Source organism: Gobio gobio, assembly GCF_949357685.1.
Source record: "Gobio gobio genome assembly, chromosome: 5".
NCBI classification, from domain to species: Eukaryota; Metazoa; Chordata; class Actinopteri; order Cypriniformes; family Gobionidae; genus Gobio; species Gobio gobio.
In genome coordinates this window covers 31,084,312-31,100,369 of record NC_137101.1, presented here as the reverse complement: position 1 = coordinate 31,100,369, position 16,058 = coordinate 31,084,312, and the positions used below count along the sequence as shown (strand labels likewise).

General features: G+C 43.7%; 1 protein-coding gene across 1 annotated transcript in view; it reads right to left on the bottom strand.

Annotated features, from left to right (window-relative positions):
* Window positions 1–2,454: 2,454 nt before the first annotated feature.
* The window catches only part of LOC307126022 (protein phosphatase 1H-like), a 108,761-nt gene continuing 95,157 nt past the window's right edge, over window positions 2,455–16,058 (bottom strand). The window contains exon 11 of the mRNA XM_079816350.1: window positions 2,455–2,663. Coding sequence (XP_079672476.1) covers window positions 2,639–2,663 — 25 coding nt within the window. The 3' untranslated portion in view covers window positions 2,455–2,638. The remainder of the gene's footprint in view (window positions 2,664–16,058) is intronic.

Below are 16,058 nucleotides of genomic sequence, written 5' to 3'. Positions count from 1 at the left end.
ATATATAATAAATATGTTATTGCTCTTCTCACTTTTGCAAAACTCTGATAATGATGATTTGACTGAATATTGGGTTGTTGAAATAACTATAGGTGTTAAAATGTTGAACCCTAGAAGCTGATGTTTTGTTTTCAAAAGATAAGCTTGTGCTGAGCTGTAATAAACAATTTGTTATCAGAGACTCAATCTGAGTGGAAATTATATTTTCTGAATTCATTGTGGGGGGCAAGAGACAAATATAAAATTATGATCATTTGAAAATGTGATTTCTGTCAAAGGATAGAGTTAAAAGGAAAATGTCTGATGCTTATTTGAAAACAATTTTAATTTCTAGCCAGGTCTTACGCTGAGCTAGGGTGAAGAGTGAAAAGTTTATGAAAATGCAGTGTACCAGCCCTGAAGGCCTCAGAGTCTCTCTCTCTCATCCCAGACCAGCTCAAAGCTGATATCTGAGCCTGTGCCACAGATGATAGAAGATATTGATGAGTAAAAGCACAGGGCATTATGTGAACATAATAGACAGTTACTTGTTAAGATATATAAAAAAAGGTGCCATCAAGAGGGCAATAAGAGATGTTTGAAAAATACAGACTTTTAAAGGTCCCATGGCATGAAATTTTCATTTTATGAGGTATTTCAACATTAATATGAGTTCCCCTAGCCTGAATATTGTCCCCAAGTGGATAGAAATGTTGATCGGTGTAAAACCGAGTTCTGGCTGTCTTTCTCTGCCTTTGAGAAAATGACAGGCCAGACGAGCCAATCCTGAAGTCTCCTGGTTTGACGTCCAAGCAGGAACGGTTACCTCCCTTTCCTCCGCCCAGAGAATCTGGCACGCCCATGCAAACACTCAAGATCATTAACGTTACTTGTGAACGAGTGAACACTGGCAGTTTCTCAGTGTTTGGATGTACAAATGAAAACAGAAGTCTTTCTTCAGTTCCTTCTGATCTGTGATCATTGATTTCTTATGTGTAGCTTATTATTTATTATTTGTGGACACGCAGCAGCTTCTCTCTCTCCCGACAGAACAGTGTTTTCGTGTTTTCTATCTTGTGAGTCAGTGTTTTTGTACGTCCTTGTCGCGTCTATCTGTTCTAAAATGTGCATACAGTCTTTTCTGTTTAACATCAGCAGTCACATCTTTAGAGATAAACTTCACACACGCCGAAGCTCGGCCTCCAACATCCCCGACCCACAGTACTGCATCTGGCCCACAGCGGAGGCACCAAACGCGGTTTGAGATTAAGCAGAAGGAGGGTAAGCATGAGGGTATCCGGCTAGGCTAGCCAGCTTTCCCCACAATAAACTGGATTACATTCGATTACAGCTGTTGTGTCTTTGTTTGCGCTATGTAACGTTACTCAATGCGCGTCAATGACGCTATTCTTATGATTGGAACATATCTAGAAATAATGCTATACTCAACACTTACTAACTTGTTCATCTCGCTGTAATGGTACATTGCATGTGTTACAAAGTTGGTAGAATAATGATGAAGAGGACTCGGCGTGACTGGGACTCGTGTTTATTCAGAACTCTCAGATACAAACACAATAAACTCGCGCTGACAGACACCGCTCTCATAACTCAGTAGTTACTATAAATAACTTTGTTAGCAATCGCTTCGTCTCCGTGATGTCCGGTTCGCGAACGAATCATTCTTTTGAATCGGTTCTTTTTAGTGTACCGAACCAGTTCACCAAATCGGACTGAATCGTTCTAAACGGTTCGCGTCTCGAGTCAGCGCTGATCCATAATTTACTAAAGTTACTAACTTTCTGACATGAGTGACAGCCCCTCCGACTAGAAATAAACTAATAACCTGAAGTATATGCTAGTAACTACAACAGTTCACCCTGAACTGAGACATGCTGAGAGAACTGATGAGAAGTGAACACAGGTCCATCCGTCTCTGGCAGACTCGTGCCTGCTCGTGCCTCGTTAAACCACGCCCCCTCCGCTCATTTAAAATGCAAAGATGTCAGCCAATCACAACAGTGGGCGTTTTTACTGATGTCTCACAGTAGACACGCCTCTTGAAGCAGGGCATTCAGCCACAGGGCAAACAGCAGTATAGAAAAAATGCCTTTTATTTCTAAATTATGACATTTTATGATGTAAAAATCATACTAATAATATAAGTACACCTCAGGAAACACTATAAAATAATAGAAAAATGCCATGCCATGGGACCTTTAATGAACTGAAATTTTTGACTAATGTATGATATGACCAGTAACTTCTGTCTGCTCTTAGCCTTCACCATGTACAGAACTGATGGCCTTGGTCACAGATGTAGCAGAACATTAAATGGAATGGAGAGTTGTTTTGGCTAAATTCACTGAGAATAATCTAAGCACTGCTATGGGGCAGCTTTGAAGAAGTATGATTGATTTTAGTGATTAAGTTGTAATAGAGGTTTGTGTGTGGGTGTGGGAAGGAAGAAGACTGGGACTTGCGGTTTCTTTATTTTCCAACTCAGTATATCACAAACACAAATGACGTACGTGGGCGTTTCAGACTCATAAACTTTCTCAAAACGGTTTCTCTGTATCAGCTTGCTTCTCTCAGGCTCAGGTGTGTCCGCAGTCCCAGTCAGGTCTCTCTCTGCCTCTCTCTCGTCCCACAGCGGCTTTTATGCGGTCTCTCCACGCCAATTACTGCAATGAGACACAGGTGTTTGTGATCTGCACTTGACCTACTTACTCACCGCTCGGTCCCGCCCTCTCTCTCCCGCTGCAGACCTCGCAAAACCACGCCCCCTCCGCCACAGTTGTGTTATAATTAACTCCATGTTTTTACTAATTTGAAAGCAGACCAGATGGCTCTGGTGACTCTTGAATGCACTTTCCAAAAGGCTCCAGAAAATATCGGATCCTGTTGAGGGTCAAAGATCTCAAGCGATGACGAGGTGGGCATGAGGTGGTTTCCCGATGACGGGTAAGACTTCCTACGGCCTGACAGGTAGCAACCCAAGCCAGGGAAATCACGATAAGTCACCTGGGATCCCCCACCAAAAAAGGGAGGGAAAAAATGGAGGAGGGGGTTTTATGTGAGGTGTGTATGAGAGGTGAGGCAGATGTCTGTGAGGCCAGCAGCATCACTGGTGTTGGGAGGAGAAGCTGTGTTTCGTAGGGGCCAAGGTCAAGACTGGACACAGCAGCCCCTGCCCTAATAATGGCCCCTCTACACCGCTCACCAAATACCGCATAAATTGAGAGCCAGGAAACACCCTGAAGAAAAGAGCTATGATGAAATTGGCATTTAAGAGCCAGCTGAGACCATATTGTGATTGATAACTTTGTGGAACAGAACAAAATGTATTAGTATCAGTAAAAATGTATGTTATTGAACTAATATGTCTCTATCATAGTCTTAATCCTGCAGGTCATTAGGATGGAGAGGATAATTTGGAGACATGGTGATGGCTTTAAGATGAGGACGGCTTTTGAAGTATAACTTATTGGAGATGTTCTAATTTGAAAGTTCAAAAGTTACATTTCTAAACTTTGTGAAGGATTAATGAATTAAGGGTTAGTGAATTTAACATTATAGTAAAAGTCTTAGAAGACTGTTGAAAAGATAATGTGGGTGAGAAAGGGAGAGAGAGACTGCTTCAATGGAACCAGGGATTGTACTCTGTCTGCGATCTGAGACAAAACAAAAACAATGATATCAGAACAAAACAACCCAGCTGACTTTTGTAAAAATAGATTAGTAATTAACAGATTTGAAACTGTTTAAGAAACCATGTAAAAGCACATTTTAAGAATGAGCAGTTCATATTTATGTGTCCTGATTGAGTGTAGTGTGCCATTAACCTCTGGAATGAGTGTTTTTATCATCACAGATGGGTTTGTTAAGTGAAACGACAAACGCTAAAGAAGCTGATTATTCTGAGCGAATGTGGTGAAAAGATGATCCAGAACATGGACGAGCTTTAAATGGATTGGTATCCAGCTCAGTCTGTTAATGGTAATTATGACTACTTTGTCATTTATGATGTTGTTTTTGAATTAATCTATGGATTAGTGCATATGTTAAAGCGGAATAATTAAAGATTGCCGTCCACCATGGGTTTAACACCCTTGTATAAATTCAACAGAGGGTACATTTTATAGACTGGACGACAGAGACAAGGAGACAAATTAACTAGAGTCACTATCTAAATTATCCAGAGACTCCCTAATATTTATGAAAGGCCAGAGGGCGAACAAAGGGAGAACTTCTAAGAAAGAAAGAGTTTTTTTTTATGTTTCCTCTGAATGGAGGCATGACATTAGATGTCTAAGAGAGCTTCTATTTATGTATTAAGGGCTGAAGGAGCAGCTCAACTGGGATTGAGATAAGAGGAATATATTTTGGTAGAGAAAAATGTTTATTGATTTGCATATTTTCATACAGAACCAGCTTAGGTAAAAGGTCATATACAGAATATAGAGAACACATTCTACACTTACACATGGAAAACATCTTTTGTACAGGATACATGAAGGCTGGGATTTGACACTCAGGGGTCAGGATGGCCTAAACGTAGGGATCAGAGTTAAAATGAAGCAAATGCTGCTTTTCTTGTTATGTGTGGAAATTTACAGTGTGACTTTGTTTGGGAAACTGATAAAAGCTGAGTGCTGTTATGTCTAGTTAGTGCACTCTGCAGACATTGAAGATGGCTGTATGACTGTGACTCATTTCTTGCAAGAAATTAAATCTTTATAAAGACAATTGGGCAAGGTTGTCTCTTATTCAGTAATGCGGCGATAGTTGAAATTTTGCCACGACAGCTTCCAACACACTTGCGTGTCGTGAAAAAATATGCGTCGGTTTTATTTCTAGCATGCGCTTTCGGCGCGGCCCAAGCCACGCATGTCACGCAGGCAGTGTGTAGCTTGCCTATGACATTAAAATAAATAAACATCCACACGCGATGCTTCTTTGCCGTCGTGTTTACATTGATGAATACAAAGTATGTACATTAACACAAATGAATACAGTCTCACACTTCTTCGAAAATTTTTTTCGAATTATGTGCTGGTAATGTAAATATTTTATTCATGCCATGTGTACATTCAAGTTCACTCAAATACATACTCATAACGTCATATACATCCTCACACTATCGGTGAATCGGCACAAAATGAACCCATAATACAGAATTAATGAATAAAGGATAAACACAATAACGTTATACTGTCTGTGGTTCGGCCGCCGGCGGGAGATGTGACGGTCACGGATCCGTCATAGAGGCAGCTCGGAGAAAACGTGAACTGTGCACCGTGACGCGAGACTTGTTTTTTAAACATTTGCTAATTACCAAATTAGTCGTGATGAGAAACCGCTAACGTTATATCACATAAACTTTAGTGTGTACGGATATTAACGAGTATGACTTTTCCTGATGGTCAAAGCCTATAAGTTTCTGTTATTGGTAAGTATCAATACTAGATGAATAATGTTACCAGCTTTGCTACTGCCTGATACATGATAATAATCAGTACAGTGTTGTAATCTGAGCACAGTGTTCATATCGTTAGCTAGCTTTATCTAGCTAACACTGGTCTCTCTCCGAGACACCTGCCGCTGTTCTCCACTGTTTCTCCTCACACAACAACTCAATTTGTATCCTGTAATCGTTGTTCTGTCTAATCCTGGTCTGTCCCTAATTGTGTGTCATAATTATATGGCTGTGGTCTGCCATATGAGTATTAATAAACATTTATAATGTCCTCAGCGTCCGAGCTGTCATTGCGATCCATTGTTTTCCTATCGTTGAAATTCACCGCACTCCCTCTCGTTATGTCACGTCCGGTTTTGGCATTTTTAGATGCGGAAGTAAAATTTTCTCACAATAACGACTCCAAATGGCCTTAATAGCGTATTTATAAGTATATTTTATAGAAAATCTAGTTCCTACATTATTTTTCTAGACATTGACTCACTGGAGTCTCTAACCTGCAATATGCCCTTTAAGTAAAGAGCAATTATTTATGTAAAGACAAAATGGTGTTTACACCAATAATTCAAAATTCAAATCAGCTTGGTCAATAAAAAAAGTGCAGTGCAGTCCAGTAAAATAATTCATAGCATTTTGTTCTTTAAATGTGTTTACCAGATTGCAAGAAATGTCCTTGGTATACCATGCTCAAACATATAACAAATATTTCTATTTTTGAAGTTATGACTGTAAAAAATTTAACATTTGAAAGTGCACACATAAAAACATCCCCTCACTTTCAAACTCTCTCTCTGATAAAAAAAATACTTGTGATGGATTAGTACATTTATTTTAACACTATATTTTGATAGTCCACTTTAGACATTTACTAACTATAAGTAACTCTACTACCAGTCATTAGAGTATTAATAGAATGTCTGCTTAATATCTGCTAACACTTTATTTTGGTCCCTGTGATGGTGTCTCTATATATACAAACTAATCTAATGGAAAAACAGACACATACATGTCTGGTTCACTATCTTGGTGGGGACTCTCCATAGACGTTATGGTTTTTATACTGTACATACTGTATATTCTATCTCTTTACACTAACCCTACCCAGGAATGGATTGACAATCTGTGCGTTCTGGAAAAGTCCAGAATGGCCGTCCAACCGTCGGCAAAAAACAAAAAAAGTCTAATAACGCAATATGAACAGCCAACAGCAGGGGCACTAATACGATCAATTATATGCTGCTATGTGCAAAAAAATAAATAAAAAGAACTGAGGAAGAAGAGTCGAAGAGTCGGCCTAGCCAGTTTGTGATTGGTCCCCGGATTTCCGGAATGAAATCGCCGGCAGAATGGCTAGCAGAAAACGTAAGGAGAAAGGTGGATGGGAAAAAGTTAAAGAGCACCTATCATGGCATTTAAAATTTTCCAAATATTGTTTTAGAAGTCCCCAACAACAGTTTTGCATGCATGCAATGACAAAAAAGACTTTAGTTTTCTTATAATATGCATTTATTTTTACCTGTTTTGACAGCGATTCTCAAATGATTCCTTTAGTGATTCACTTTTCAAAACCCCGCCTTTACGTGACGCTAATCTGCGGTGATTGGTCCGATGACCCAGTCAGTTGTGATTGGTATAGTCTGTGCAGATATTTTCGGAAACGGAACGCCCATCAAAGTCTTATAGTGACAGTAATTTGTTAATATGTGTCAGGAGTTATGAATATGAAAACCGCGTCTGTACCTTTTGATTGTAATATGAGCCTCAGCTGATCTCATTCATAAAAAAAACTCCTCTATTCTCCTCACGAAGACTCGCGACAAATCAACATCCCTCAGGGCTTTTAGTTCAAAAGTGTGCAGATGAGGAGACATATTGATAGATTCTCATATGTCTGTGTCAAATTTCTAAACAGAGGAGTATTTTTTATTCAATACTTCCTCAAAATGCGCAGATATAGCCTAATCATGAGCGATTGAGTCTCTTATGTGTTGTTTTCAATTCATACTGGCAGCCGGAGGGCGCTCTGTGCACATGTAGTCCATGTACAGACAGACGAAGAAGAACCATGTGCCATAATAGAAGTCCATAATAAAAGCTTCCTGAGATCGCGAAACATACATTTGACGACTAATAAACACTCAATCGCGACGATGTATGGTTTGTCTTCAAGCCACTTAGTCTTCAAATGCTCATCCTTGGGCAGATGAAAAAAGTTTGCTTTTGAGTCGCACTTCAGAACACAGCGTCTCGTCGCCATGATGTTTTCTAGTTTTCACTGGCGTCTTGGAGCGCAATAAGTGGACTTATTGTATTCAAATAACTTGACAAGTTGCAGCATCTAGTCAGAGAAAAAGCTTCGGTCTTCTAACGATTCTTAAAAATGACTCAGAGTCGACTCTTAATTTTGAAAGAAAATAACTATATATACGGTGCACTGTCATATTTCAAACTATGCAGGATGTTTTTGTTCACTTAGATCTATGTTACACACTACATGTAAGGTAAATGTCAGAATTCCATGATAGGTGCTCTTTAAAGAAAAGAGGGCCAAGTCTCTCGAGACTGATGCAGCAAAGTGTAAAAAGCACAGAGCTTTTTGGTTGCAGTGCAACTGCCAGTAGCACTACGTCGCTTAGCCAGACTGAGACTGTAGAGGACCAGCAAGTGGAAGTTGAGCCTGAGCTTCCACAGCCTGGTCATGATGAGGAGGGACTGACAGAGTTAACTTCATACCAGCAAGAGGTCCTGGTAAGTGCCAGTAGTAGCAGGACACATTATAATAGGCTCTCTTTATCCCTATCTTAGCGAATTGCATAGTCAGCTAGCTATCAACATGGGTGTGCATGGGATGGAACGGTACATGTGTATTCGTTTTAACCGAATCGGCACGAGCGTCACGGCTCGGTGCATGAATTTACACGGAGAATACACGATATCAAAATAAATAAAACTTGCGCGAAAATTAATGTAATGCGGAACTACTGTTAGAGAGAGACGTGATGTGTGTGTGTGTGAGAGAGAGAGGCGCGGGCGCGATGCCGCGATCGAACAGTGGAAACATAAAAACAATACATACTCCATAATTTTGTTCAAACAGGACATCATTCAAACTGCAAAGTGTTTGCTTATATTTGTGTACACTCGCAATAAAACAAAACATTGTGCTTTTGTCAAACTTGTGACTGGATGCTCTCCTACGTTTATTTGTTAGAAAAGCTTGCCGTCTACAAATTCCCCTTTTAATTATTGTGGCGCGTCATTTCCGGCTGACTATAAATGGCCTCCTTACCTCCCTGTTGACATGCGTCATCTCCGATTGCCTCGGGGGTTCCCTTTCGTTCCCAACGTGCTGGTGGTTTGACTGCAGTGGTATGCCAGCTTTTGTGCATTTCTGAAAGGGCGAATTTTCTTGGTAAGTGTTACTGCAGCAAGTTGTTTAAACGGTTTAGGTTTTTAATCTGACGAGTGGGTATGATATTTGTAGCTTGTTCCAGGCATATGTAACTTACATCAGTTTATGCAACGTTGTAGGATCAAAGTGAAATCAAACGATCAATAAAAGTGTTACCGTTCAGAGCAGGGGTCTCCAAACTCGGTCCTGGAGGGCCGCTGTCCTGCAGAGTTTATCTCCAACCGCAAATAAACACACCTGAACCAGCTAATCAAGGTCTTACACGGTCCTAATAAGACACTGATTAGCTGATTAGCTGGTTCAGGTGTGTTTAATTGGGGTTGGAGCTAAACTCTGCAGGACAGCGGCCCTCTAGGACCGAGTTTGGAGACCCCTGGTTCAGAGTGTGTGACTGATTCTATCGTCAGGTAAGTCCTCATTATATAAAGGTACGTGTACTGTGTGTTTGGGCATTAATCTGGAAAGTGGGTAGCCTATGCCTTTAGCTTGTTTCAGGCATATGTACGATGCTGCAGGATCAGAATGAAATCAAGCGATCTATAGTGTTACCGTTCAAAGGGATTTGACATGTTCCCTTTCGAGAGTACTCTCATATTGCGTTTTGCAAAACGCTGCGTTTTGCTAAATGCTATGGGGGAATTTCTTTTCCTTGAGATTTTGAAGCAAATTTTTATCCTAAAAATACCATGTAAAACGCAAAGCAGCTGCACAGCTCTCAGCAGGAAGCAGCTGATTGGCTGTGCCGCTGCAACTGCAGGAACCTATGGCGAGACCGCTGGGCTGGACGGACCAATCAGGTCCCTCTAATATTCCCGCCACAAAGGGCAGCAGAATTTGCATAGCCTAGGGTATAAAAGACCCTGTCTCGCCAGGTTTGTCAGATTATTTCTTCTTCAGCGACTCACCTCGCTGAGCTCTGGATTGAAGCCCGCTGTCAAAACGCTACCAGCGGAACTCCCTGCTGCCCTGAGGACGCCGGATTCCAACCTGGTCTCCGCCTTCAGCCGCCTGCTGTTCCAGCTGTGCCATCCGGCGTTAAAATATCCTTTATACTGTGTCTATGTGTGTGTGTGTGTGTGTGTGTGTTGCCGCTGCAACGGCACTTCTAAGAGCTCCCTCTCTTCTCTCGCATCCGCTGCGTTTGTGACGCGCCACGGACAGAGAAAGTTAACATACAGAGTTCTCTTCTTCTCTAGCTTCCGTCGCGCTGTTAAGCGCCGCGGACAAAGAATGCTATACTCCCGCCACGCTAATGGCGCCACGGACATACAGAGCTCTCTTCTTCTCTCGGACAGAGAATGTTATACCCCCGCCGCGCTAATGGCGCCGCGGACATATGGAGCTCTTCTCTTCTCTCGCTTCCGCCGCGCTGATAAGCGCAGCGGACAGAAGACGAGTGAACTCAAGCCTAAGCTCTCCTCACTCTTCCTCCTTTCTACTCTTCTTCTTCTCTCGCTCCCGCCGCTCTGATAATGGCCGCGGACAGAGAATGCTAGAGTAGACGAGCGAACTCAGGCTACTGGATATATTGAGAACGCGCTTACGTCATAGCTGTTCTCGCTGCAGCGTGCGCTTGCTGCCAAGGGAGTTATAAGACTGCCTTATGGCAGCGCGCTTCTCGCGCGCTCTCCGTCTAGAGCATAACGGTGTTGTAAAATGGCAGCCAAGCCTGCGCCCTTTTTACACTATATCACTTCTCCCAGTACCCTCTATTCAGGCAGCTGGAGTGGTTCAACACTGTAGGTAATGTGTCCACTACATAGTGTGCACTCCTGCATAAGCACTGTTAATTCAGCGCCACAAAATCACTCAATAAATCTGATATTTTCCCAGTTCCCTTGGTTCAGGTGACTGGAGATGTAAATATTGCAATTAACTAGCCTGTGGTCAAAAATGCTCGGTTGCACACTAACGCTGTTATGCGTTCACTAAATTTTTCAAAATTTTTCAACTTAATATCCAAATAAATCTAATTATTAAACTAAATTAACCATATAAACTAAATTACTGATCTAATTACTGATCTAAAGCCCACACTGTCACTGTATGATAATTGAAATGAACTGATGACATCACAGTTTTCTCCAGAATGGCTATACGGCTGAATAAAATTATGTTGCATTATTTTCCTGTTTAACACTGTAAAGCTGCTTTGAAACAATCTGCATTGTTAAAAGCGCTATATAAATAAGGTTGACTTGACTTGACTTACCTCTGTGAACTTGTTCGCCGGCGTACGCCGTGAGTACTCTAATGTAAGTGGCGCCCACTACACAGTGCGCGCCACCACACATTATTTACAATGAATCAGAGCTTTTTCTAGTGGCCAGGCAGACCCGCACCTGCAGAGCATGCGCTAACCATGACTGTCAGAGCCCTGCCGCTGAGTGTGCACATGGACTAATCTTGCAAGAATGTGTCCACTTTACAGTCTGCACAACTAGGGAGGTGAGGCGCACGCCCACTTCAGGTGTGCGCCGCCTAACATAACACTATCCTACACAGTGTTACGAGTTCATCTGTAGGCAGTGTGCCAACATCAAAGTTGTACCCCTACTGTAGTAATGTTAGTTCGTGTGGGAAGAAGGAGGCGGGAACCAGCGAACATTCAACAATAAACTTTAATCAAATAAATTAACAAACAAAGTGAAAGTAAAAGCGGCAGCCCCTCACGGACGACTGCCGCACACATACATAAATAAAACACAAATTAAAGTCCAGGCCTGGTCCTCTCTCTCCTTCACTGTCGTCGCTCCTCCTTTATACTCCCGTCACTCCTCCGTGAGACACGAGGCCGACAGCACGCAGCTGGCGATCATCATCACTAATGACTGCGGCCTCGTCCCGTTCTCACGGTCCCTCAGCCTCGCTGCTCGCCACACCTACACTCAAGCACTTCCCTATGTTCCCCAGCTCCCTGCACCCAGGTGTCTGGATACATTATTCCCACAGTCAACGAGCCTGTAAACAAACGCGCTCGCCTGTACACAAGCAACATTCCCCCGGCGACCCAAATAAAGCGTTCGCCCGCTATTCTGCGTTCCCCGGCCCCCTGCACTCAGGCAGCTGGAAACATTATTCCCACAGTCTACGAGCCCGTGAGCAAACGTGCTCTCCTATACACAAACACAATCTCCTTGGTAAGCGCCACTTCCACGACGACCCAAATGAAGCGCGCGCCGCCATTCAGTGCACGCCGCCTCTCACAGTGCCACTAGCACAATGCAACCGGGCTAACAGGTCCCTGTTACTCAGTGACCCGCCCCACAAATTAATAAAACAAGGTTACTCGCTACAGTTCGCTCGCAGAACACCGTGCTTTCGCACCGTGGTAGAGACAACGGTGAGAAGCGACATGAGTCACGTGCTTCGAACCGAAATATCAAAACTGTTAATAAAGGGAAACCGTGCACCGCTCACAGAGCGAGTCAGGCTTTTACAGTCGCTACTTCCTTGTACCAAAAAAGGACGGTGGTCTCAGGCCATTCTAGATCTCAGACATCTGAACAAGGCCCTTATGAAGCACCCGTTCAAAATGTTGAAAATGAAACAAATCCTCGCGCACATTCGCCTGGGAGATTGGTTCTTCACTGTAGATCTAGAGGATGCCTATTTCCACATCCAAATAGCCCCTCATCACAGGCCATTCTTGAGATTCGCCTTCGAAGGGAAAGTTTACCAATACAGGGTGCTACCCTTTGGTCTATCTCTGGCTCCCCGCACGTTTATGAAAGGCATGGAAGCGGCGTTAACCCTGCTGAGGCTTCGGGGAATGAGAATTCTTGACTATCTCGACAACTGGCTCATAATAGCTCAGTCAGAGATACAGTTATTAAACCACAGATCTTGGCTTCTCAACCATTTGAAATGCTTGGGCCTCAGAATCAATGTGGCAAAGAGCTCATTGTCTCCCACACAGAAAGTTTCTGGGAACAGTGTTAGACTCACTACAGATGAATGCGCGACTGACGTCACAGCGCGCGCTCTCTGTTCGGAACTGAGCGGTTTCTCTCAGGTCCGGTGTATACACTCCTCTCAAACACCTTCAGAGGATGATGGGTCTCATGGTCTCGGCGGCGCCAGTCCTCAGATTAGGTCTGTTACACATGCGCCCTCTACAGTGCTGGTTGAATTGCCGCGTTCCAGCTCACGCATGGCTCTTGGGCCGATTACAAATCAAGGTAGACCACAGCTGCGTATTGGCTCTGGTTCCTTGGGAAAATCCCGTCTGGTATCAGACGGGCGTGAGTTTGGGCACTGTTACGAAGTGGAAAGTTATCTCGACAGATGCATCCAACCTAGGTTGGGGAGCCCTTCACGAGGGCAGGCCAGTCTCTGGTCACTGGTCAGACTCGGAAAAGAGCCTTCACATAAACTGTCTAGAGATGAAAGCGGTCACGCTATCGCTAAGAGCTTTCCTTCCGTACATAAGCACCACCATGTCCTGATCCGAACGGACAGCAGGTCAGTGATAGCCTATATAAATCGCCGGCCTAAGATCGATTGGTCTGCACACGATGACGAAAAAAGTCCTAATATGGGCGGAGCACAACCTGAGTTTGCTGAGAGCGACTCATGTGCCAGGCATTCTGAATCTGGGTCCGGACATGCTGTCCAGGGGCAAAGTGTCCCCAGCAGAGTGGTCTCTTCACCCACAAACGATTCAGACAATTTGGGGCATGTTTGGTGAGGCAAAAGTGGATGTTTTCGCCTCACAAGACAATGCTCAATGCCTAATATATTTCTCCAAACACAAGGACGCGCTGGCCCACGAATGGCCCAGCCTTCCTCTTATGCTTCTCCCTGTTACCTCAGGTCATAGAGAGGATCAGGGAGAGCGAATGCGCTGGGCTTTTAGTAGCCCTGCTCTGGAGAAATCAACCATGGTTCTCACAGCTAAGTTGGATGTCAGAAACAGCCCCGTGGCCAATTCCGCTGAGGAGAGACCCGATCTATGGGCGCTTCATGTCTGGCCCATCAACGGGTACACGAGAACCTCTCTGAAAGTGTATTAAACACTATTTCTGAAGCTAGAGCCCCCGCGACCAGGCGGCTCTTTTCAGGCAATGGTCAGTCTTTTCGGACTGGTGTAAAGCACGAAGTCTGATCCCACATAATTGTGAAGTGTCAGAAGTGCTCACTTTTTTACAAGAGCTACTGGACGCGGTCGTTCCCCCTCCACGCTCAAAGTTTATGTGGCAGCTATAGCAGCGTACCACACTCAAGTGAATGGACTGTCACTGGGAAAGAACGATCTTATTGTGCGCTTCCTCAAAGGGGCTAGAAGGCTTCACCACCTCTCCCCCCTTCAGTCCCTATATGGGACCTGTCCACGGTCCTGGATGCTATGAAAGGCTCAACATTCGAGCCTCTGCATTTGGTGAGCTTAAAGCTCCTATCACTCAAGACCGTTTTTCTGCTAGCGATCGCATCAGTTAAGCGAGTGGGTGATCTGCATGCGCTCTCAGTGAGCGCCTCTTGTCTGGAATTTGGGCCAAACAACTCTAAAGTCGTCCTCAAACCAAGACATGGATATGTACCTAGGGTGCTCTCGACTCCGTTCAGAGCACAGGTCATTTCACTTTCAGCACTCTCATCATCGTTAGATGAGGAAGATGCTAATTTGCTCTGTCCTGTCAGAGCGCTGAGAATATACATAGAGCGTTCCGCTGCTTTTAGGCAAACTGAACAGCTCTTTGTGTGCTTTGGCGGCCGCACCCGTGGGTGCGCGGTTACAAAGCAGACCTTGTCATGATGGATAGTGGATGCTATCTCGCTGGCTTATGAGTCCAAAGATCTCAGCTGCCTTATAGGCATCAAAGCCCATTCTACTAGAGGCATGGCCTCGTCATGGGTTTGGTCTACTGGCATTTCACTGGATGATATCTGTGCGGCGGCAGGCTGGACCTCCCCGTCCACTTTTATCAGATTTTATAATTTGGATGTCCCTGCCTTAAAGGCTGGGCTTCTCGCCGTATAATACATATTAACCCCTTACGGCCCAATAGTCTGGTCTGGGTTAAGTATTTATATAAGTCATAAGCACATTCCTTATATGACTAGACTTGTCTGGTCATTCAATGTTCCTATTGGCCCGACTCTGTCTGGTCTATATATATATATATTATATATACATATATATTGTGTGATATTCTCATTGAAATAGCCCGCCTCAGGTCTGGGTCATATTGGGGACTTCTACGAATATCATATTTATGGGCCCACTTAGATCGGCCTGGGTATGGTTTCTGCAGGCTATCAGAGCCGCTAAGCGAGCACGGCGTTTTGCATTGGTCCCCCATAGCGTTTAGCAAAACGCAATATGAGAGTACTCTCGAAAGGGAACGCTTCGGTTACCTACGTAACCTCGGTTCCCTGAGATGAGGGAACGAGTATTGCGTTTGCTTGCCATGCTTCGCTTGCTCAGGGAGTCGCTTCAGTCTATTAACCTGACGAACCTGGCGAGACAGGGTCTTTTATACCCTTGGCAATGCAAATTCTGCTGCCCCCTGTGGCGGGAATATTAGAGGGACCTGATTGTTCCTTCCCGCCCAGCAGTCTCGCCATACAGTCAGGTCCATAAATATTGGGACATCGACACAATTCTAATCTTTTTGGCTCTATACACCACCACAATGGATTTGAAATCAAACGAACAAGATGTGCTTTAACTGCAGACTTTTAGCTTTAATTTGAGGGTATTTACATCCAAATCAGGTGAACGATGTAGGAATTACAGTAGTTTGTATATGTGCCTCCCATTTTTTAAGGGACAAAAAGTAATGGGACAATTGCCTGCTCAGTTGTTCCATGGCCAGGTGTGTGTTATTCCCTCATTATCCCATTTACAAGTAGCAGATAAAAGGTTCAGAGTTCATTTCAAGTGTGTTATTTGCATTTGGAAACTGTTGCTGTCAACTCTCAATATGAGATCCAAAGAGCTGTCACTATCAGTGAAGCAAGCCATCATTAGGCTGAAAAAAACAAAACAAACCCATCAGAGAGATAGGAAAAACTTTAGGTGTGGCCTAATCAACTGTTTGGAACATCCTTAAAATGAAAGAACGCACCGGTGAGCTCAGCAACACCAAAAGACCCGGAAGACCACGGAAAACAACTGTGGTGGATGACTGAAGAATTCTTTCCCTGGTGAAGAAAACACCCTTCACAACAGTTGGCCAGATCAAG